Raw genomic sequence first — 23,553 nt, 5'->3', positions numbered from 1 at the left:
ACAACAGATTGCAAATTAATAAATAAATTATTGTTAAATATTACATACTGCACTTACATTGGCTCGTTATATCGGATAATATACATTCACAAAACTTACAAACACAATTTCACAAATACAAATTATAAAATAATATACTTTGAGCAATATAAAAATAAAAAACCGAATCACTCTATAATCTATACCTAGTTATACTATTAAAAACATTTGATACAGTAATTGTAGTTAGTCGACTTTTGAAAAACTGGTAGGGCGGTACTTTAGTACCCAATACTTTGTTTTTTTAAGCTAATTTTCGCAAGTGTTATCATAAAAAGCTTTAGGAATGTAAAGTCTGCTTTAATTCCTTCTAATTTTGGCAATGTTTATAAGTTGTAAGTAAAGCTTGTAATAATTAGTGCACTAATTTCCATCAATATTCATTCGTTTCAATACCATATACATTCTCAAGTTAATTTACAATTTCACGTTAATTTAAACAATTCAATATGGCCACCATTTACCCCGTGCAGTCTACCGTTTTGTGCTTGCATTCAATAAATGCGAGTTTCAAATGCTTCGACATTCTAGGAAGACTCTTGTCCTTATAATGTTTGTTTGAAACTCGACAAAAACATCTTTGGAACTACAAAACGCGAGATCCGGGTTGTGCCCATTCTACAGCTTTTTAAACGTCGAGAATTGAGATCCTCAGATATTTCAGTCGAGTTAGCGAATATAAAATAAACGCTGAACCAAATACTCCAAGATATTTCCAACACTAGTTTCATGTAAAAATTCACAAATAACCTGCGGCGGGCGTACAATTTGCTAATTTTCATTCTTTCACTAATAAATCTCTACGGTTGAGTTTTGCCTCGCATTTAATTCTAATTACATTATTGAGTATAAAACGTATTAAATACATCAAAAAGGTCTAGTAACTTACCATCACTGAGTTTTGAGATATGACTTAGGTCGCACTTTTTCGTTTATGGTACCTTATTCTTTATACTTATTGAAAACCAAAGCTGTGGAGTCAAAAGGCATATTTTAAACGGAAGATCATTAGCGGATCCGTGGTAGAGGGCTTAAGGCTCTCAAAATCATCACACTCACACGATACCTGGGACAATGCCCAAGCATTTCAATACCTAAACTTTATAAGTCCAAAATTCCCGGATCCGCTAAATCAAAAAATGTAGTTACTTTTTAATTTTTCATTGTCTATAACGTCATGATACTTCCCTGCTAAATATTTTTTTTATTTTACACACAGCTTTGGTCACCTTAATCTAGCGTTTGAAAAATCTCGTTTATTAATATAAATTGTTTATTACAAGACAAAAGTTATATCTCAAAAGTATCACATGTAATTAATTATAGTGCGTAGTGAACGTCGCTTAGACATCGGCGTCACAAGGATGCTTTCCGACTAAATTATACGTCAATTTTTCATATAATGTTACACGAAAAGATAGTATTTGACAACTTCAACGATTGCATTCGAAACTCCATATTACAATAAAGAATCGTCGATTTAGAAAAAAAACTAAACGGTATAATTCTCGCTTAATCAATAAGTCGCCAATCGTTCAAAATTTCAAATATTTCTACATGAAAATAAACCATTTTTATTAGACATTACACTGTCTACTCGTCAAAGTTGCCAACAAAAAAATCGCAACAGAATCTCATTAAAAAAATGGAAAAATCACAATTGAGAACAAAAAATCCGTTTACAAAATTCAACATTACAAAGTGTATTTAAATGAGTCGAGTACTTAACGTTACAACTATATTTTATTATAAATGCAAATAATTCGTACACACACGCGCCGAAACATTACGATTCAAGGAAAACACCCTCAATTACCTATCATACAGTGTAACTTGTAATCTAATCTTACCTCTAAGTTGTCGCATACAAAAATGTTCTCTACACTTGGTGCATTATCAACTGTCGATGTGTAAAATAAAGTCCATACAAAAATAAATGTATCCTGTTTAAAAGCTATTATTTAATACTTGCAGTAATGGAGTGTTTTCAAATACATTTTGGACAATACATCACGTATAGTTGTGTGGGTAGTTTACGATATGAAACGTCAAATATTAATTCTATTTGTTACATAATTAGTAGTAAAGTTTCAAGTACATATTTCATTCCTTTATATTAAAATAAAAAATGTTTAAGGAGGAAAAACAAAAGTAGTCTAACTTAGACTTCATAATAAGGGCTCAGAAATCTCAAGCCACTCATACACACCAAAGAATAATCTTCAAAAGAATAAAATATTACATTTTCTAACGTCGTCTTTCCTTTTGGATGATACACCATCGTTTTACGTAAATAGTATAACATGTTAAAGAAATAGTATGAAACATAGTACAATATAATACGCTTAAAACATTACTATTCAAAAATAACATTTGCTAAAAATGTCTGACTGCTCATATTGCAAAAACCCACACAATCTACCAAGGATACTACAGGATCAAACTTAAAAATAAACGTAGAATGTGATTCGCATTTAAATTTATATATTGTTTATCTACAAAATTAATATATTAAACAAACAATGTATATAAAACAACAAATAAGCTGCCATTTGTTTACACAAGTTTATATTATTATTGCTTGTAGGACGCACAAAATGTCGAATTAATTTTAAGAATATTTATACACTTATTTCATCACTTCAGAACAAGTCTCGGTTAGCTAATCAGATGGATAATGGACAATTGTTTTCACTTGTCACTTTATCTTTCAGATAGTCTACTCGACACTTAACCATTAGCTGTGAAAGTGACGCTTAATCTCATTGCTTGAAGTCACTACGACACCGTTACTCTAAATTATCGCCAAGTGTGTATACTGTATATCTAATAATTTAAAGCTTATCATACTAACGTATTAGGTTAAATAATTACATTTTTAAACCTTCTAATTGTCTATGATGCAAGTGTAGAAACGACTGCCCTTTTTAATAGTGCAATGTGGGAGGAGACCCTTGTCCAGCAGATTTGCTTATCTGATGATATAGATTTATGCAATGTACTTTCATTTCAATTCATTTAACTGAAAATCGCCATTTCATACTGTAATTTCAAGATCATACGACAATCAAAATAATATAAAAGAAGGCGATTAATGTCGCCAGGTAATTTAACATCAGCAATAAAGACATTTTGACAAATAACGTAAAGAAAAACTGTAGAAAACACTAAAATTATGTCACAAAATAGACAAACACTTCCACGTACACAATTAAAAACAAACAGACCACTTCTATTTGCAACATCGGTGAATTTGTGACTGACACTCAGACTCGTATTCACAAACAACTCACATGCGTAATACTGTTCATGAATACCTGTGTAAAACAGAACGTACTTAATATCTTAAAGTGAGAAATTCACCATGTTCAAGCCATTTCAAACGTGCGAACTAAATCATGTCATTTTATCAGAGTCTCTCGCTCGCACTTTCACATTGTCACATTCCTATGATTCTTTTGATTATAACGTAGTTCGCACGTCTGTAATAGCCTGAGTATAGACCTTGCAACTATTTATGTTATTTGCTAATGTAGGGTGTGGGCCAGACAGTATAGGGCATTCTACACACTTATAGTTGTGAGGTCCGTCGGGCATGTCTGCAGACTTGTCCATCTGGTGAATTCCCCGCTATACTCGTATTGTCAACTCGAATCATTTTGTGCGCACTACGTGTTGTAAATAATGTAGTAAAATAATATGTGAATATTAAGCAGTAGCTGATTGTGATGTCGGCGTATAATATTGACTAGCGATTGTCACCTCAGTGGAAATCAACCATTTTGAGATTCCCTACCCATGGTGCGTGTTTAAACTACATTTTTATTGGGTGGTTTATTACCTTATGTAGTAAATTAACGTTTAATCATCCACGTTTTTATTTCATTTTAGAATATATTCATACTCAACCACCATAAACTATCACGTGTGTTTTTCGCCAAAAATCTAAGTTTTTATAACATGTATCGACTATTCCAATCAACAATTTAGCAAGTATACAATACTATAAGATTACGCCAAGTATGCTTTTGTCATATATAATGACATTACCAAACTCTGGACTGGTAAAGATAACTCCCTTTTAGAAAACCTCATTTCATTTAACCCAGATACTTGCCCAGCTGTTGGACAGTAATGGGTTAAAAAAATACACACTCTTTTCATCTTGGGTTTCACACCAGACCTTGAAAATTCTGTAATGTAAGTTTAAACATGCACCGTACCATCCAAGTTACCTAATTCGTTGTCAAAAAGACTAAAACGCAGGAATAATGCAATGTACCAAATATTTGACTACGCGTTCACTAGTCAGACTTATGACGGTTGGTGCTTCCACCACGCACAGTGTACTGTGACGTGTGTGAATAAAGAACTGAGAGCAGGATTGACAAATTAATACGAGATGCTACGAAATAGTGACTGATTTGAGTCATTTCTTTAAGTGATATAGGCCGATTTGTTTTTGGGAATGTATAAAACTTATTAAGTAGTAAGAAAAAATGTTTTGTGGCCGTATATTAGTAACTTTCTTTATAATTTTATTTAAATATCCATCAGACTTCAGCGGAAAGGTTTTAGTTTTCCTTGAAGCATTGGGGGCAAATCTAAGCTAAGTATTTAGACAAATAGATTATTAAATTGTCAATTCCACCCGCACGTTCCACACAAATGAGCACATTAGAAAATAGTACAAAATTCCCACTCACTTACAAATCCTTATACAATCCACGATATTCCCTGATCATGACTTACATTATATCTTACTTAGCCAAACATCACAACAACGCATCGTGTATATAATTACTTCATCTGAAGCGTCGCAACCGACGACATATCGAAAACACAGTTATAACTTTATAAACCATAAAATTACGCTATTACTTATCTAAAAATAATATGATATAAAATACACTAGTAGAGATAAAGAAGCCAATTTTTGGTTTTGTTGTTATTTTAAATTTGGCGTTGTATCAACGCTTTAACGCTATGTCGAGTACCGAACAGATTTATATAAATGTAGTACTTATATTATGCGTTTTTAGTACGTCGAAATCTGCTCGATTATATCATCGACTGCCTGTTTTATAATGTTACTAATACTGTTGTATATTACACCACACATATAAGAAAAAAACTGCATAGTAGAGCGGTAAAATAAGTTTACTTTTGTTTGATGTAACAAACTAATTTTACAGCTCTAGAACGTGTCCTTTTCCTACATCACTTATTGAGGTGATATCACACTATAATACACAACAGTATCAGCATCAACATTTAAATAAATACTATCTAGAAATGACTAACAATTCTCAGACAGTTTTATTTACATCAAAACAGGTATGTTTCCAAAACCCTCTGTAAACGGCCAGATTCGAGTACACAACTGGAATGAATACAAACTTCGTATAAAATTGACAATGCATACTATCGGAAGCTCAAAACTTACGTTTCGTTAATACACCGTGAGGGGGTAATGTGAGGGGCAAAAGTCTAATGTATCCGTTCATACTTACAAACAATGTTTATTTTAACTACGAAACAGCACAGACACAAACCATCACACACTAATTTTACCAACATCTCTATGAATGCAAACGCGAAATCATGCGAAAGACATGACGTATGCAAAGGGCCCTTATGTCTCGTTGCTAAAGTCACCATAATACGCAAGTATTTATGGTAACCCATCGTGTGTTCGTTCATTACCCACGTTAAGGCGTTCGTCTCCGATATTCAGCGATTTTAGTCTCCAAGCAACTACTGCCATACAAATTCAGTCACGGGACGAATGTACGAATGTCAATGGATTCTAAAATAGCTGAGAAATTTTCGTAGCTTTGTGTACGTACGGCTTAACACGACGTCTGACAGTCGGAGGGTTTTCCCTCGGCGTGATAGTTATATATCTGTGTTGTATCGTACGTATGTCTGTAGATATGAATACAATGTAACTCGATAGTTTTACTACTTATCAGATCGTCAACAAAATTGGATATAGGATGGATAAGTTTACAGTACTCGATACTGAAATATATTTAAAGCCACCTTATTGTTTTTACATTGTTTTTGATGATCGATACTATTGGTAGGAGCGAATATGATGAAAATTGCAATAATGTTGAAAACGATTTTAGTGCACTAAAAACGTGAGGTTTTATGTTCGTGTCTTTAATGATACTGTTCTCGAAAAGTCGTGTATTATACTTATTGATTACTGTTATATTAAATATAAATTACACAGATTTTTGCTCAAATCTACGTGCACGGCATCGTTTTTGTTGCAATTTTAAAACCACTTTCATCAAGACTGCAAACTTTATCACATTTACCCCCGTGCTACAGGTACTAGAGAGGAGTGAGTAAACTTATCCCAGTGGGGGGTGGGGGGGGGGCTCAGCAGGGCGGCAGCGCGGCGCGGGGCAGCGGGCGCACGAGGTAGAGCTTCTCGCCCTGCTTGTTGGTGTAGATGGGCGCGCGCTGGTAGTGCGCCACCAGCTGCTCCAGCGTGGGGAACTTGCGCTGGCCGATGCAGTACAGCGAGCCCTCCACGTGCACGCGGAAGTGCTTGTTGCGGCCCGGCGCCTTCAGCGACACCGAGTAGTCGCCCACCTGCGGGACACAGTACGTAAGTAACGTTGTTTGTATATATACACTAGTATACAGAGCGTATCGGCGGCACGCACGTTGGTCTCGGAGTCCCGGATGAGGAAGTCCCCGTCGTGTCCGTGCTGGTTGAGCAGCGCGTCGCAGTGCGTGCGCGTGATGGCGCCGTAGTACCACGCGCGCCCCGCCAGCGACACGCCCGGCGCGGGGCCGCCCGCCGGGGGACCGCCGCGGGCGCCGTCGCCCTCGCTGGGGACAGAGAAAATCATTTGTAAATAAAATACAAAAAAATATAGTGTCCAATATTTGTGCTCTTTGTATCACACATGGTCATAATGAATTCTGACTGCACATGCACAAGATGAATACACAAAATTAATACACCTAAAATAGCATATTTTTTTTGTCTGTAACCACTCAAAATTGTTTCTCTAGCACTAAAATGAGTAAATGAGCTATAAGATGAAAAACAGGTGAGAAGATGGCGAAATTTTTAAAATTATGATGCCTTATTTACAACTCATAATCCAACCTTTCGACCAAACATCGATCTTAATAACACGTTATTCATAGCTTATTATTTTTATACCTGTAAGGTTGCGTGAGGTAGTCGGCGAGCTCCTGCAGGTAGTTCCTGGGCACGAGCCCCACGTGGCCGCGCGAGTCGCGCGCGCGGTACCACTCGGGGTCGGAGGGCGGCCGCTCGATGATCTCCAGCCGGTCGCCCTTCTCGAACGACAGCTCCTGCTCGTTGTTCGACGTGAACGAGTACAGGGCCACCTGCAATTAGATAATGGTATTGTTATTTACTTTGGAATCTGTATTTTTAAGTTGGGTTTAATGTTGATAAGTGAATATAAAATGCGTCCAGATTTGTTTACATTATAAAGAAATAGAAATTTAAGCATTTTTGAATTAAGTATTAATGTTGTTAATATTATTTGTCTGTAGACCTGCCAGTATCAAAAGTACTACTACCCTCATAGGTACGATATAGTAGCAACATGACAGTGTTGCCCACTACGAAAAAAATATGGACGACAATGTACGAAATGTACATCAATTATTACTTCCATGTCAATCTAACATTTTCGTTGGTTCTACTATAAAATATCTGCCTCATTACTCTGAACGATCGGAGTACATAAAACCTTGAACAAAGCATTCACAACAGAACAGCTAAATCAAAAATTAATTAAATTAAACATGCTATTTGAAAAAGGGCATAAGTTCAGCGTCTATTCAGTAAGATATGGCCTTTTCGAAATTCCAATATTTGTTTACTCACCACAATATCGAGAACGTTTTCCGCCATCGCGTAGGTGTGTACTGGGTCTTCATTGTCACCTTCTTCACTGGTGTAGTTCGAAGGAAACCTATAAGGAAAGACAATAAAAAGTCAATACAGGAAAGTGGGGACATTACTACAGTTTTCTAAGAATTAATAGAGATTTTTCCTTTAAAATCACAAATCATCATGAACATGTTAAAGCAAAACAATAACTATTTGTTACGTAAATATTTGGTTAATGCGAGAAACGAAACTTTTGCACCCTGTGGTATGTGTTTGTGGAAGATATAAAAATATGCCCTTTTGGGTTTTGAAGCCCTTATACACGAACGCAAGAAAACATCTTCATAAAAGCAACTTTAGGACTGGTGTGACTGTTTAAAATATTTTTGAATCCGGCTCTGGACCCCATTTTTTTATTATTAACTTAGTAGGTAACATTTTACTGCCTACCTCCCTCAAACTTTTTGAACTCTCAATATCTATGCGGACTACCATTCAAACCTATTGAATTAACAGAATTTGAGGACTAGAATTGACCTCGACATTAAATACTATATAACTTCAAGGTATCTTACCAGCCAGTATGTCCTTGATACTGTCCTCTCCACCAGCCATCATTACTCTTCTCCAATATCAAGATTCTGGTGCCTTTAGTGAGGGACAGTTCATCAGGCTGCTGAGCTTGGTAGTTGTACTTGACGACAGCTGTGCCGAGGGCATCGGCCGGCTCCACGCGGCGAGCCCCTGCCTCCCCCGCGCCCCCGCCACCACCGCGCACTGGAGAGCTGTTTGATGGTAAAGTCTTCGAGCCGGAACCTTTCTTTACTTTTTTCTTAATACTGGAAAGAATGAAGTTGTTCTTTTAGTATAAATAAGTACAAATAAAGTAATTGCTACTAATGAACTGGATTAAATATGTTGACGACATTGTGATGAAATGTAAATAACCTAGTATATCATGGACCTACTTAATGTAGGCTTCGAAAGACAGGAACAACATCTATCCTTACCTAAAAACGCTAAAAATAACTTTTTTGCAATAAATTGCAACAAAATCAAACTTTCACCGAATTTCTCAAGAAATTGTATAATTCAATTCAATCAAAGAGAGAACGTATCTAATTAAAACATTGCCAAAATTTAAATATTGATGCAATTCCGTCGTTAAATAATAAACTAACATTTATTGTATAAATTATGGTAATTAACATATTATATCTGTACTGAGCGTCACGTCTTACCGTGTCGACTTATGAATTAGTCACCGTATTTACTGCTAATTATTGTATGTCTTACGCCGCGTGAAAACAATTATTATAATTAACTGAAAAATATTGTAACACGAGTAATTATTTTAATATTTATTGGTAAAGCAATTGTTACGCTGACTGGTTTTTGGTAGTACCCTAGTTGAACAATGTTACAGAATATTTGATAGCTATCGATAGTTAGAACTAAAAACTGCGTCTGGTAAATTGCAATGCCACTTTTTTTTTGCTCGACTTGGCGGGGCCTCTGCTGTGCCTCCAGATAGTTAGCTTACTAGGAACTTGCGTTACAGCGCGTGCGTATACCGTATTCAGAAATGTGAAAGATGAAGACAAATGAAGAGCAAACCTAAGGGCACTGAAGAGAAGGAAACCTAGGTCTAACAGTAGATGGAAACGTGTATTTTTGGTAAAGCATCATAAAAGCTGATTTCGATATTCTTCATTTAAGAAAGTATAATGAGCCTAGCCAAAAACGTTAGACTTAATTAACTTCTTGTATAGTCCGACAAGTTAGTAGAGAGCCTTGGCATGCATGATTTATCTAAATAAATAAGTTTAGTATACATTGACCACCCGTGAACCTTTCCATACCAGTATATCTACTAAGTGTCTCCACAAACTTCTAATATACAGCAAACGGAATTGATTGTTTACAAATCTAAAGCAAAGAATCGCGCAGGTATTGTTTTAATTATAAGTTCGTTTCATAATATAGATGGTTTGATTACACAACGCTTTATCGTGAATAATGAGATCTAGATGCCATTCCACGTTAATAGCTAAACGTAAAGGAATGTTAGTGGTATGTGGGGGACATTTTAAACACGGTAAGGGCTGGCTTTGACCTTAGTTTTGTGGTGGCCTTCAATTGTAAATTGTTATCATGGTGAAAGCGTTACGGTAATGTGTGCGATAAGTAAATATAAGCTATTTTATGGGGGTTAAACTCGAATATGTTACTAAGGAACTAGCTAGGTACTTTTTCTTCTACTAGAAAGTTATAATATTCTTATAAAACAGTAGTATTTATATTAAGATTAGAAGATCATTGCAAACATACAAACATTTAATGTGGATATAGTTAAAATAAATTGATTTAAATATTGGACACTACAGCCTAAGGTTTCGTACTGTTTCCTTTTACCGTTAACAAGGTAATTTGTCAAAACTCTCAGTTGCAGCTCCAAAGTTTTGCATTCTTTATCGTTATTGTCCTTTTCCTCACCCCTATCAAGTTATATCAGGTTAAAACAAGGACAAGGACCTACAGGACAATGTGTAGGTCCCAACACGTAACCCAACTATTAGCCTACTTAACTATTTTTCTACATAAATATCACTAACGTAACGTATAATAAAGGGAATATTCCAACGATGACACGATACGATCAGCATTACTTACATTCCAATATTCTTTGAAAATAAACCTATTATCTATTTCTATGGCCGCCATTACAAATAGATTATTGATATTGTATGTAATACAGAGGACACATGCATTCATGTATTATGTACTAGCAGCCCGCCCCGGCATCACCCGGTTTAGTCTGTTACTCAAAAATCTTTAATTACTATATCTATTAAAAAACGGCATCAAAATCCGTTGCGTGGTTTTGAATATTTGAGCATACGTAGGGAGTAGGGACAGACAGCGGAACGACTTTTTTATACGTGTCTACTGTCTATGTTTTTATTTACTAGAATTCACTCTCTGTATCATTGACTATCATATGTAAGTGACAGCATTTGATCTATATGAATAAATGATTTAATTTAGATTTTTATAGAACCGGGTACAAATTTAATGTCACATTCTCAAACACACTTTTGTTTACAATGGTGTATTTCTTGCCATTATTAAGCGGTTAATACATTGTGATTATTATGTAGCCAACAAACAGTTGTAATTCTGTCCATTTTCATTGAGAATGGGATTGAAAACATGACAGTCAATATCTGTATACTAATTTTCAGTCCGTCCAATGTCACTTGTTCGAAAACTTCAGTCGGTAATAAAAAGGTATCGTTTACATTATAACCCGTTGCATTAGTACGTACTAATATTTTACATGGGCACGTGTCATCATATCGTAAGGTTTCACATATGTTTTAGTTCATCACAATATGGTCAGTTATTCGGTTACTTGAACAACATATCCGCGTCACTCGAGTCCATCAACTATTTTTTGTAGTGACTAGATGGCAATCAATTTATAGCAAAATTTAAGGAGAGCAATTTTTTGTCAAACGAAACTTGTGACTCCCTCCTTTCCGTTGAAGAACTACGATCTCCGGATTCGAAGATCCACATAAGAGCTGTACCATTTTTTAAAGAAAATATCGTATTATATATTTTTTTTAAATCTTAGGCATAGAAAAATTACGTTTTGCGTCGATGTATGGAAGAATCGAGATCATTCCTCTAGTTTGGGAGTGAGTACATACAAAGTTTTAAGAATTATATTAGACAAACTGCGAATATAGTTCTTATCATGGACAAATAATATGATTGTGGATATACACCTTGCATTTTTTACTAAAGTTTTATATTAGGTAGGGATGACGCTGTCACCTTTTCATATAGTCAGATAACGTTTCCGACCCGCGACGACGATTATTTATTTTAGGCCTTAGGGGCTTACTGCTGCACACACCTTGAAATTTTGAAAGATTGGAGGATTTTTGATACGATGAAAATACACATTTCGATATCTATTATGCCCGGTTCCTGAGGTACATTTAGTGGTAGTTTATTTATTAAAGTTTTAAGCTCATGTAAATTTAATTCAAATAGATTAACTACCTCTAAATGTGCCTCAGAAACCGGGCATTAGTAGTGTCTTTGTCAAAAAGCTTTAAAATAAAGACTTTTATAATCGTTTGAAAGAATATTACGTATAAGTGTTGATGCGTTCATATTTATCGAATGATTATTAAGTAGCGAATACCGATGCATGCGCATAATCGATTAATGAATATGAAACTTTGGTTACACAGATGGCCATGATACTTAATTTGATCAAGGAGTTTAACATCCTTACGAATTACAATGTTCGTCGAATTCTTCGTCGAGAGGCCATTTTTGTTAGTGTGAAATCTATCGTGCCCGACTGTTGGTCAAAGTTCATTCAAATCATAATCAAACTTAAGTGTTGGTCAAAGTATTACGAAGAGGGGATATTCTCTTCACCAAAAATAGCACACAGGAAACACCCCTGAACTCTACTTATCAACTCTCCTAGGTAAGACTCAATCTAATACTTTTAAGGGTTGAAATACTGATCGCTTGTTAGAAGGGAAATGGAAACTATTAAAATTAACTACAACGCTTGGAGACCTTTGACCAACAACGAGACAGTATAAGTTAGAAAACAGAAATGCTTGACATTACCTGTCAAAGAGCGAGGGCTTCTCCTTCTTGACATAGTTGCTGGGCACGTACCCGGACTGGCTGCGCGCGTTCTGCACGCGCCACCAGTGCTTGGAGTCGTCCAGCAGCAAGTACCGCTCGTTCTTGCGCAGGTCCAGCTCCTGCGCGCCCTGCGCCGCGTAGTCGTACTTCGCTACTACGTAGCATACGTCGTCCTGGAAAAATATTACATTCGTTTAGAAATAAAAAAGGGAATAAAAGCCGGTAATGGATCATGGCAGTGATAGCCGAGTGGTATAAATTAGCACACATCTCGATGGGCGATGGTTCAAACTCGAGGGAACGTACGAAACAAATTTTGAAGTTGTATGTATCAGAAATAATTATCGCAGAAATAATTAGAGCAAATCTAACGATGAAGGACGTCATCATGAGGAAGCATCCCTTAAGTTCTTTAATAGCATGTAAAGGCATGTAAGGCATGCAAAGTCTCCAGCCTTGTTTCTCCAACCACAAAGGTGTGGTGGACTCAGCGCCTAACCACTTCCTCATTCGGAAGGAGACCTTTGCCTGGCAATGGGACAGTCATTTAAAAAATAGATCACGGGACAATGTTTAACGCGGACATTCCATAGATGGATGACCTCAGAATTTCAACGAAGCAACTGCTTACTTAAATAAGTCCCTGTTTGTTATCAGTTGAGTTTTGATTTCATCCAAAAGCCTTCGGTTGGTTTAAGCAACTGCGGCCACTAGTTGACCACTAGCCAATCAATAAAGTAAGAAATATGCTACCCAGCAGCAACGCGGTCGATTCACCACCGGATTAACCATCGGATTTTGGGCAGCGATAACATCCTAGTTTTTATGGACTTACATAAATTTGTTGTTCATATCAGAACACTAGATAAAGCAACAGGTTTAAAATTTATCGAACAGACTTTCCATTGACATAATACTGTTTACGTTTGTTTGATAAACTATGACCTTAAACAAAAACATATGATATCTGCCTCAGGTTTACGTATTACTCAGTTATGTGCTAATTATCGAAAAGTCCAAAACTATTTGGGTCTCTATATTTAGGTATACCTTACGCAAGGTTACATTTCATTCTAAATAAATAATTAAAAGCAGTTTGCCATAGCACGTTTAATACCTATATCGATGACTTTAAATAAAGTAATTAACATAACAAAACCTTTATAATTAGAAATGTGCTATCAATATCCTTATTTGCATAATTATTGGTGTAATTTAATTTATTGCAGCATCCATTATATGGGAGGTTACACGACCTTCACAACGGGAGTTCACAACACCCACGGCCCACGCCCGATGACCAGTGTTCAAGCTGAACGTAAACCATACAGGTTTCCGATAGTTGTTAAGTCAGACGGTTTTGGGGAATTAGACATTTTGAATACTTAGTCCCTTCTTCGTTAAAGTCGCAAGCGAAAACTGCATAGGTACTTTGGAATTTGCTTTTGGTGGAAATACAAGTATGCAAGTTTGCGCTTGCGAGTTTAACGAAATAATGGTTCCGAAGTGCTCGCGGTGGAAATCGGGCTTTAGGGCTTGACCCGCATGTTGTATGGGAACTAAAGTAAGGAACTCAAATTCTTTTAGGGCAGAGTTCAAGTCTCCTAGCGGCACTCTTTCCGCTGTATCAACCTAATGACCAAAGAAAATGGTGTAAAAACTAAACAAGCTCATACTGAATAATGACTGAAAATTTTCTACATACTTGGATACTTATGAATTATGAAGCATTCGGCAAAAGACCTTTCGGTGTCACACCACACCAACCAATCGTTCGCCGATTTGTACATCGATTGATATGAAAGCTTTTGCTATTTATATCATAAATTGGTGATGGATCGATTGTCTTCAGGCGTTGAAACAGACTTTGTAGTAAAATCGATGACTTCTTAGAGTATAACAAACGTGATCCATACTAATATTATAAATGCGAAAGTAACTCTGTCTGTCTGTCTGTCTGTCTGCTACTCAATCACGCCTAAACTACCGAACCAATTTGCATGAAATTTGGTATGGAGATAGTTTGATACCCGAGAAAGGACATAGGCTACTTTTTACCCCGGGAAAATCACGCATTTCCCGGGAAAATTCAAGTTTCGCAACCGAAGTCGCGAACAATCAAGATCATAATGACATTGAATTAACAAAATTCCGTTGTCATGGCAACGGTTTTAATGGCGGATATGCTTTAGTGCGAGTTATATGAGATATAAATAATTTTAAGAATATTTTTCGTGAAAAAAAGCATATTTTGTTGTTTAGGAATAATTAAGCTTTGTATTAGTAAAAAAAAATCATTCACGCGAGCGGAGCCGCACGGGTCAGCTAGTATTTTATAAAACTGTAAGCAGAAGTAAGAATCATGTACGCAGAACTGTAGACAGATGAATCATAACATGTGTATACCTACTGAATATAATACTATGACCAATGAATAACAAATAACTCAAGTAAATATTTAACTGAAACTGCTTTTTTCCGTGTTTTTCAGTAATAAGGAAGCAAGGTTACAAGTGAACCAACTTTTGACTTCATTTCTTTTATGATTTACTCTTTTTTGTATGTATAACTGATGACTTATCTTTTTAAAACACTACAGTGGCGTGAACTTTATACTCGTTTATATTACAGCACTAAAGTTTCAAAATTTAGAAATACCTCGGTAGGTTAGGAAAACTTTAGATGTGTACGTTGACTTAAACACAAACTACAGTTCAAAGTTTTAGGCATGTCAAACTTTTTTATCGTCACAAAATAGTCTACCGAGTGAAGTCGCGGGAAGCGTGGATGGTGTAACATGATATTGATAGCAGACAGATGGGTATAATCACAGCTTAGAAACCAGGTGGATCACGGATCGATTACTATACGACAGAAGATACTATTGAGGACAATATCAACACGATTTAAATGAAAGCTTATTCATGGTTCTAATGGTGTTGTTGCGCATTTAACGGTAATGGGGAGGTCTTACTTGGTTATTTGTGTTTGCGTATTCGTCATACTGTCTCAAAAATAACCAATGTTGTATAATTTCTTTTTTTTTATGACGTCTAGGCAGACCGAGTAAAGGTTGGCGTGACGATTTGGACATCTATCTGGTTAGTTGGTAGAAAAAAGCTAAGGATAGATATTGAGCAGGAGTTCAGTTTTAGGGGAGACCTTTGCTCAACGGTTTAGGGTTAAAGAAAAATAAGAAAAGATTTGTCTGTATAGCAAGTACGAGTATGACGAATATGCATACACGAATAACACGGTGTCACCATAAACACGAAATAAAGTTGAATCAGATGTAAACAATTTTATTGTACATCTATAAATAAACCTAAAACTCAAAAGTACGTACCAAATTAACCATTATATATCCACAAAATTGTTTAAATAAATAACTTTATAACTTTTCCACGGAATCACAACAACACGTCACTATGGATCTTTGGACCACAATAGCGAATATTAGTAACATTTATTGTATTAATTAAATAAATAACAATAACGACTTCACTACTGAATCATTGGATCTCAAATGCCGTAGTTTGATGCAGATTTTCCTATTGGGAATTACCTACTTCTGATAAGGGTGTTTTGTTTCAATGAGTCTTCTCCAATAAGGCATTAATATTTACTACGTCTATACAAAATATTGCGCAGAGTTTCCAATTCCCCCAAATAGTAAAAGTCTAAAGTAAAGAAGTAAAGTTTCTATAGATACACACTACTAAATTAACATGTCTAAAAAGTTTTTTATCTTAAATTAAGGAAGAAATTCTTTATTTTCTATCTGTCAAAATTGTACATCACGTACCTAGTTATTTAAAATAATAAGATTTATGTTTAATTTTTCTTTTAGTCAAATGGTGCAAGAGTTCGTAAGCTACGTTTACTATTGCACAGATTTCGACGTTGCGTTGTAAAGGACTAACAGTCTGGTTCGGGCAGCGGTCAACCGCACAATCTAGCGTTTATGGAATCCCATCCAACATCGAACATTGCAGACAGGCCGGAACACCAATCCACAATAACGGAGATCCGCGATGGTGTTTCTTTTTTCATGTACAACATAAAACTGGTAAAGTTTTGCCTTTGGATAACATAAAAATCTAAAGTACGCATAATAATGTGTCAATTTGCGAATAAAATTAAATATCTAACTATTATCGTCGAAAACAAATATCCGTTGAAATTTCGTTTGCTTCTTATCACAATTTTATTAGTTTTTATTTCCAGAAAACTGGGGGTTTACACTAATTCCTACAATAAAAACCTTAATCCTGTATGACAAGATGTATGGACGTGAATGAAGCAAAAGATCATACCAAGTAGCGTTCTCTGGTCTTTGCATAGCCCTATGGGAGAAGGCGTGATTTTAAAAATTAAATTAAGACATTTAACAAAACACTATACCTAGATCCATCCATTCATCAATTCTAGCTGTACACCAGCATTTCTAAGCTGCTATTTTCCTGCACATTGTTAGCGTCGTTCTCTATATACCTAGTATTACATAACATAGAGCTTGTATACGTCAGCACAAGCCTCCAGTCATAATGCGTATGTGCGGCGACTGGTGTACGTCAGCCCCATGACTATGTTTTATGACCCACTAGTGGCGAGCTTTGACGCCATATCCGGTGGGAATACTCTTTGCTGGCAACGGCAAAAAAGTATTTTTAGTCTATTTTATATCATAAGTATTCTGTAGATATCGGCAATTTTTCGCGGTCAATAATATTAGTCGCAAGTAGGGTTTTTTCCATTGATCAATTGAGAATATCCAGCAAAGGAAACATTTCTATCCAGTAGGAAAGTAATACTAAGCTACTAAATAAGAAAAAGATCATGCAGTGAGAACCGTCTCCGTCGCATATAATGATCGAATCACATAGGCAGACGAAGTTGCAAAAATTATCAAAAGCCCGAGCAGGTTAGTTAAATGAGTAGCAACCTATAATTTTGTAATTTTTGGCTCGCGTGCTTGCTTATTCAATTTTGACCCTGTTTAACTGCTGTAACGTAATAGTTAGAGTAATCTTCTCACCACACTGAAGTCTAATTTTGACGAGGTTGGTAACGATTCCTATACCAAACTAATATTTTGTCATATGCTTCAGGTCTGGTGGCACTTTGTCCTTGATAAAGACCTTGCGAATAAAAGTGCAACGAAATGACGGCAAAAGTCAGTTATTTATTTTGAAAGGAATGGTTCTTTTTAATCAGTTTAGTGGTCCATTAAAGTCGGTAACCAAACCGATTTGTAGCTTGGTGCTTTAATTAGCAGTTTGTTCGCAAAGATACACGTTTGGAATATAAAATCAATAGACCTCATATAAGATTTAAGAGTGCTAGTGACAACCCGATGGTTCATGGCCATGACGTGATTAATATGACGTCTTCATATCGAACGGGATTGGGAATTGGGAAAAAAGACACAAATCAAATGTGACTTCGTTTTGTTAATTTCAACACGTGAGTATAGGTAATATATGTACAGGTATGTAAGTTTTTGAGGGTACTGCGATTGTTATCTCGGTACTTTATTTACAGTTCTTTTCATGGAATTCTGTGCTACTGAAGGCTAATATTCAAGGGTCACATAACAGCTACCCTAAAGTCGTTTGGGTCAGGAAGTTCATAGAAAAGACCGCAACAAGAAACTCCGCTAAGGGCCACGACTCCCCCAGTCCCCTTTCCCAGCATTCAAAATAGTCTTAGTTTGAAAAGCCGCTGCGGAGTTATAAATAAAGAGATGCAATCTCCGCGCTACAATACAATCAAGCTTGATTGACTTTAACTGACTTATCACATCGCTTCACCTTACAAAATATAAAGTGGTTTATAGGATCGTGTACATATTTGCATTCAGTAACATCGTTCGGATTCGTTCGTAAAAATTGCTAATGGTTGCGTGTTTATCGAAATTTTAACAGTTCATGATGCGTGAACTTCAAATACTTTTTTCGTGTACATAACAGGTAGTATACGCATACAGCGTTTAGTATTTTAATTTGACTGAAAAGTGTGTAGTCCCCAAACACTGGTCATAAAATTTTAAGGGAGGCTTGTCGTAAGTATAGTATTATGATGAATTCCGATACTTTTAGGGACATGACTCCGACGAATGCCATTTTTTTGAAAGATAGATAATGTCATGAAATGGTAGAGCAGTCTTGCGAGATTTTCGAATCTGTGAATCAGAGTCAACGGTAGGCAGTATGAAATAAATAGCTTATTTTTGGACAAGTTCAACATTCGTACTATAACAATGCTCAATCTTCTGCTACAAGCAAAAGTACAGCTTTTATCTACAACCTAATAGTTTTATTCTCGTTAAAAACACCGAGATTGCACATAAAACTGTGTAAACAGAGGTGGTGATGTCAGTTGTGTGGTTAGAGTTAAAATTAGACTGCAACAAGAAACTTGGGAATCACTCGCGATAGAATAAAGCTTCAGTAGGTATAACTTGGCATGAGAGTAAAGGGTTAAGTAAGATGTGACGAGGATGTGTTAGGGATTTTGTTTAGTCATCTGGTAATATCTTAAAAGGGAGAATGACGGTGTGATATTATTTTCGTATAATGTCTGGTTGCATTTCGACAATGGAAATCGGAAAACGTGCGGCGATTTTAAAAGACAATTTTACCAATTAGGTACATCTTTTTTTTTTCTTTTCACGTGGCTAATGCATTAAGCAAACACCTGCACTCTGGGTGGAGTGCAGGGTTATGTGGGACTCTTCCGCCAGAAGGGCGGGCATATCATTTAGGTACACCTAATATTCATAGTTTTGCATAATGCTTAGGTACATGCCAAGGTAAGCCTCTTTGTTTTTATTAAATTTCTAAACCAAATACGTAAAAAAATTGCAGTTGAAGAACTTGAAAACATAATAATATGAACGTATGGTGTATGTACTTGAACGCTACTTCCCAATTGGATAATTAATGGTCAAGTACACCTTTCGCTCGAAAAAAGCAATCACTCATATTACCTACAAGTTACAACCATTTTGCTTCATGTGGCAATCGAACCCATGACATACTGATAAAGTACTGACGGCCTTTACCACATCGCAACGGTCGTTTTCAAGCGTATGTTACATAAAGACCTTATGGTATTGAATCGAGTTAATTAGAATGTATGGACCTACGAGTCAAGTTTAGAGAGGGGCTGCCTAGTCCCCTACAACGAATTGATTAGTGACCGCTTTGCCGCTAATGCTAAACTAGGAATACAATGGCGAGGTCAAGCTGACGTTTCTCAAACTCAATGTATTGGACAGTTATTCATCTCTCCATGGTATGAACTTACAAAGTAACTGATACCTAAAAAATAAACTAGGTAGGTAAATCAAATATTTGACGTTTAGGTACATGTTTTAATCCATCAATAATGTTGGCGATCTCCTTGGCGCAATGGTTAAGATGGTCGCCACTACTACTGTGTCGGGAGGTCGTGGGTTTGACTGTTACGCAGCATTAATAGGTATTTACAGATCTGGTTATACTTTATATCACCTACCAACGTATGTATACCACACAAGAGCTCTTAGGTAATTCTTAGTGCAGAAGTTTTCTGTTCAAAACAAGAATGCTTTCTACACTGATTTTTATTCTGCTATCTATGTACCTATTACACTGCTTTGGAAAAATATGCCTAAGCCTAAAGCAAAATAAAACAAACAATTGAGCCTCTCGTAAAAATGTGACCACATTTATGTGATAAAGTACCACAATTGCCTTGCCTAGATGGTTATTATGTATCATTCCCTCAACACAACATTTTCCTCATAATTAACCAGCCATTCAATTAATTAATATAAACTTGTTTACATTAATTCACAAGTTTATGACTGATAATATTATGTGAAAAATGTAGGAAGTTGTTATAAAATTAATGAAATTGGGTAGTAGGTACCTATGCCCAGTATTTATTGACAAAAAGGAAGATTACATGTGGTTTCTAACATTATACAATCAGTTATTACAGGGCAGCAAGAGATTAATAATAATTAAAATAATGCAAAAGTAATATGTCTTTCTCTTTTTCATGGTTAAACTGAATAAGAGGAAGACATATTACCTACGCTGATCATATCTGTCCTAGGACTGATAGCAGCTGGAGCAGACGAGTCATAGAGTGAAGATTCATCATGGTAAGTGTAGGGTAGGACAACCTTCGACCTGCTGGTCAACAATCGTACAATCGCCAGTAGACATTGGATGAGGAAAACCGAGGACCAAGGAATGTGGTAAGCTCTAGGGGAGGATTATCTTAAGCAGTGGACAACACAGGCTGATGATCTACCAACACATATAAATTTTGCATGGTGATGGATTACAGCCTATGGAAGCTCTCATTTATTTAAAAAAAAAATCTAGAGTAACAGAAATGCAAGATTTACTGATCGACAAGAAGAAAGGTTAAGGTTCTATTTTACCAGAAGAATGAAAAAGGCATGAAATTTGCAAATACCCAGTTAGATACAAGGATACAACATAATAACATGTCTTATACAAAAATAATTAGAAGTTTAAGCATTCATTTCTTTAATTATATGAATAGAACAGATCTAGAAACATGTATTTTGACCCAAATGTTCAAGTGAGCATAACTTTTATGTATAATTTAAATAATAAACTAATTAAAAGGTAATGTTATGTGACCTTGAAATGATACTGTAATCAATGTTGTTAAGTACAGGATATAAAAGTTAATTCTTTAACTTTACACACTTGGTTTCAGTTCTATTTTTCTGGCTTTTGTAATACAATGTATTTGTTGATGGTATGGTTATTGTAGGTATGTTGTACTTCTCAAACGATAATATTTTCAGAGTTCAATGACCTCAATCCTTTGCTACTATAACTAAGACAGGCCACAACTGATATTTAATTTACCCTGCTAATACCTATTTAAGTATTACTCCTTAATATAAGAAAGCCTCAGGCTAAGTTCAACAATGAAGACCTTGTGAAGAATCCCCAACATGGACTTGGCCAGCATGGTAGACCCAAGGCCTTACTCCTCTCTTATTATGGAAGGATTACTGGGAAAGTAATGGTTACAATTACCACGTTTATAAACTCAATACATGTTTAGATGCCTACCTGTAAAAATTTTAAGAACTGTTTTCATCAAACAAAATAGTGAAATTCAACTTAAACCAGTTTGAAACTCAAAGAAGTTACCTAATGTGAGGATATCTTTATATCATTGATATAAATAGAATACTTTTAAATGATATAATGTATCAAAAATACTATAATTTATGTGTCTGGCGAGAAACTAGCCTCACAAGTTACTTTTTAATGTGTTAGAAACAATAACTGTGAGAATTTGAAATAAGAAATAATAAAAAAAAACATGTTCTGCATCTCTCCTTTGAAGTTATAAAACAGGTTTTATTAGACTGTTTCTAGAGTGCAAGGAACTCTGTTATGAATAACACTAAACAATTTCGGTGCTAGATTATGATAATGCCAGAAAAGATAAGATTATTTACATACAAAACTGTTCATAAATACATTATAGTACATCAATAATTCATGTCTATAGAGCCTCTAAATCTTACAAAATTATTTATCTACATATCACCCTCCCCTATTATGTAAAATTATATCCAATTTACTTACATAAGGTTCATATTAGATAATTCATTAAAAGAATTCTATTAGAAATTTGTTATCTGAATGTTGTAAGCAAAAGTGATAATTATAAAGTTTATAATTGTATGCAAAATGTTTAAATGCAGTATCTATGATGATTATCTAAGCATAGATCGTTTAAAAAAGCAGTGAAAGTGTTCTAACATTTATTAATAAATAATGCATGTGCCACACTGCAGGCAAAAAATACATGAGCTCAAACATCATCACATTAGATAATTTAAAACAGCTGCTAGCCAATTACTATCAGACAGGACCAATCAGTATTCATTGGAATTCTTCTGCTGATTAAATTGATCATCATTCTACAAATCAATTGAAGAGAATGTCCCATAAATACTCCATTTAGAGCATTTTTAACTAGTGAACAGAACCGGATATGCCAAATTATGATTAATAACAGCCGCCTGATGATTGTGTTCGTCAGTGGGTGTAAAGTGAAGGTATACCTGGGCGTTTTTCCCGTGCCTCGTGTTGGCCATGGCGTGAGGCGCCGGCAGCGGCTTGTTCGCCCACACCGAGTCTGCGGCGCGCGCTGACCGCGTCTCCAGCATGACACCCCCAGCTACGGATCCCTTTGGTCACCGTCGTGTTCACAGATACATCGCGACCACCACCGCGACCACTGCACTGCACCACACACTGCACCCGCACACCGACACCAACACGCAGCGATCGATTCACAATGCAGCACCACCACAAAACCTAACGATTGTTTATTGTGGGACGTGCGAAAATCCGATCGAAAGCCAGAGATCAGAGCCCGAGCCAAGATCTTCTGAATGATCGACCCTTTATATCTCCCAAATATTTATTATTACAAAAGAATAATTTATATGGGAGTGTCCTATGTCATGTATACTATTTCTGGTATGATTTTCACACAGTTTTAACTTAAATTAACGATTAATTTAGTGAAAAGTCTCAATTGTCGGTGGGGCAAACGACGAACGAATCAATAGACAAGATTATATTTTTTAGAAAACCAGTCAAGCCGTAGACAATGTATACTACGGTTGTTTTATAGAATGAGAGAGAGGGGGGAGGCTACTCTATTATATTGTTAGGCGAATAACCTGTCTTTTAGACTGTTATTTAAATAAATATATACTGTTAGTATGAAGTGATAATAATTAAAAAAGTATACCCTTGTACACTTCTTCTATGTCTTGTTTGGTCTCTGCCTACCCCTATGGGAAAAGGCGTGATTTTATGTGAGTATCTGGGCAGTGGGCGGTAATATGTACGGCTGCTGATCATGAGATC

General features: G+C 35.8%; 1 protein-coding gene across 1 annotated transcript; it reads right to left on the bottom strand.

The window, feature by feature from the left end:
* Positions 1–8: 8 nt before the first annotated feature.
* dock (SH2/SH3 adaptor protein dock) lies at positions 9–23,260 on the bottom strand. The gene is made up of 7 exons (XM_076136702.1): positions 22,737–23,260; positions 12,599–12,792; positions 8,512–8,775; positions 7,931–8,018; positions 7,232–7,422; positions 6,723–6,891; positions 9–6,648 (listed from the first exon to the last, which is right to left on the bottom strand). The coding sequence occupies exons 1-7, from the start codon at positions 22,839–22,841 to the stop codon at positions 6,433–6,435; spliced, it is 1,227 nt and encodes a 408-aa protein (XP_075992817.1). The 5' UTR covers positions 22,842–23,260; the 3' UTR covers positions 9–6,432.
* Positions 23,261–23,553: the final 293 nt, after the last annotated feature.

Source organism: Anticarsia gemmatalis, chromosome 3 (assembly GCF_050436995.1).
Source record: "Anticarsia gemmatalis isolate Benzon Research Colony breed Stoneville strain chromosome 3, ilAntGemm2 primary, whole genome shotgun sequence".
In the NCBI taxonomy this organism is placed as follows: domain Eukaryota; kingdom Metazoa; phylum Arthropoda; class Insecta; order Lepidoptera; family Erebidae; genus Anticarsia; species Anticarsia gemmatalis.
This window is presented reverse-complemented; position numbering and strand designations above follow the sequence as displayed.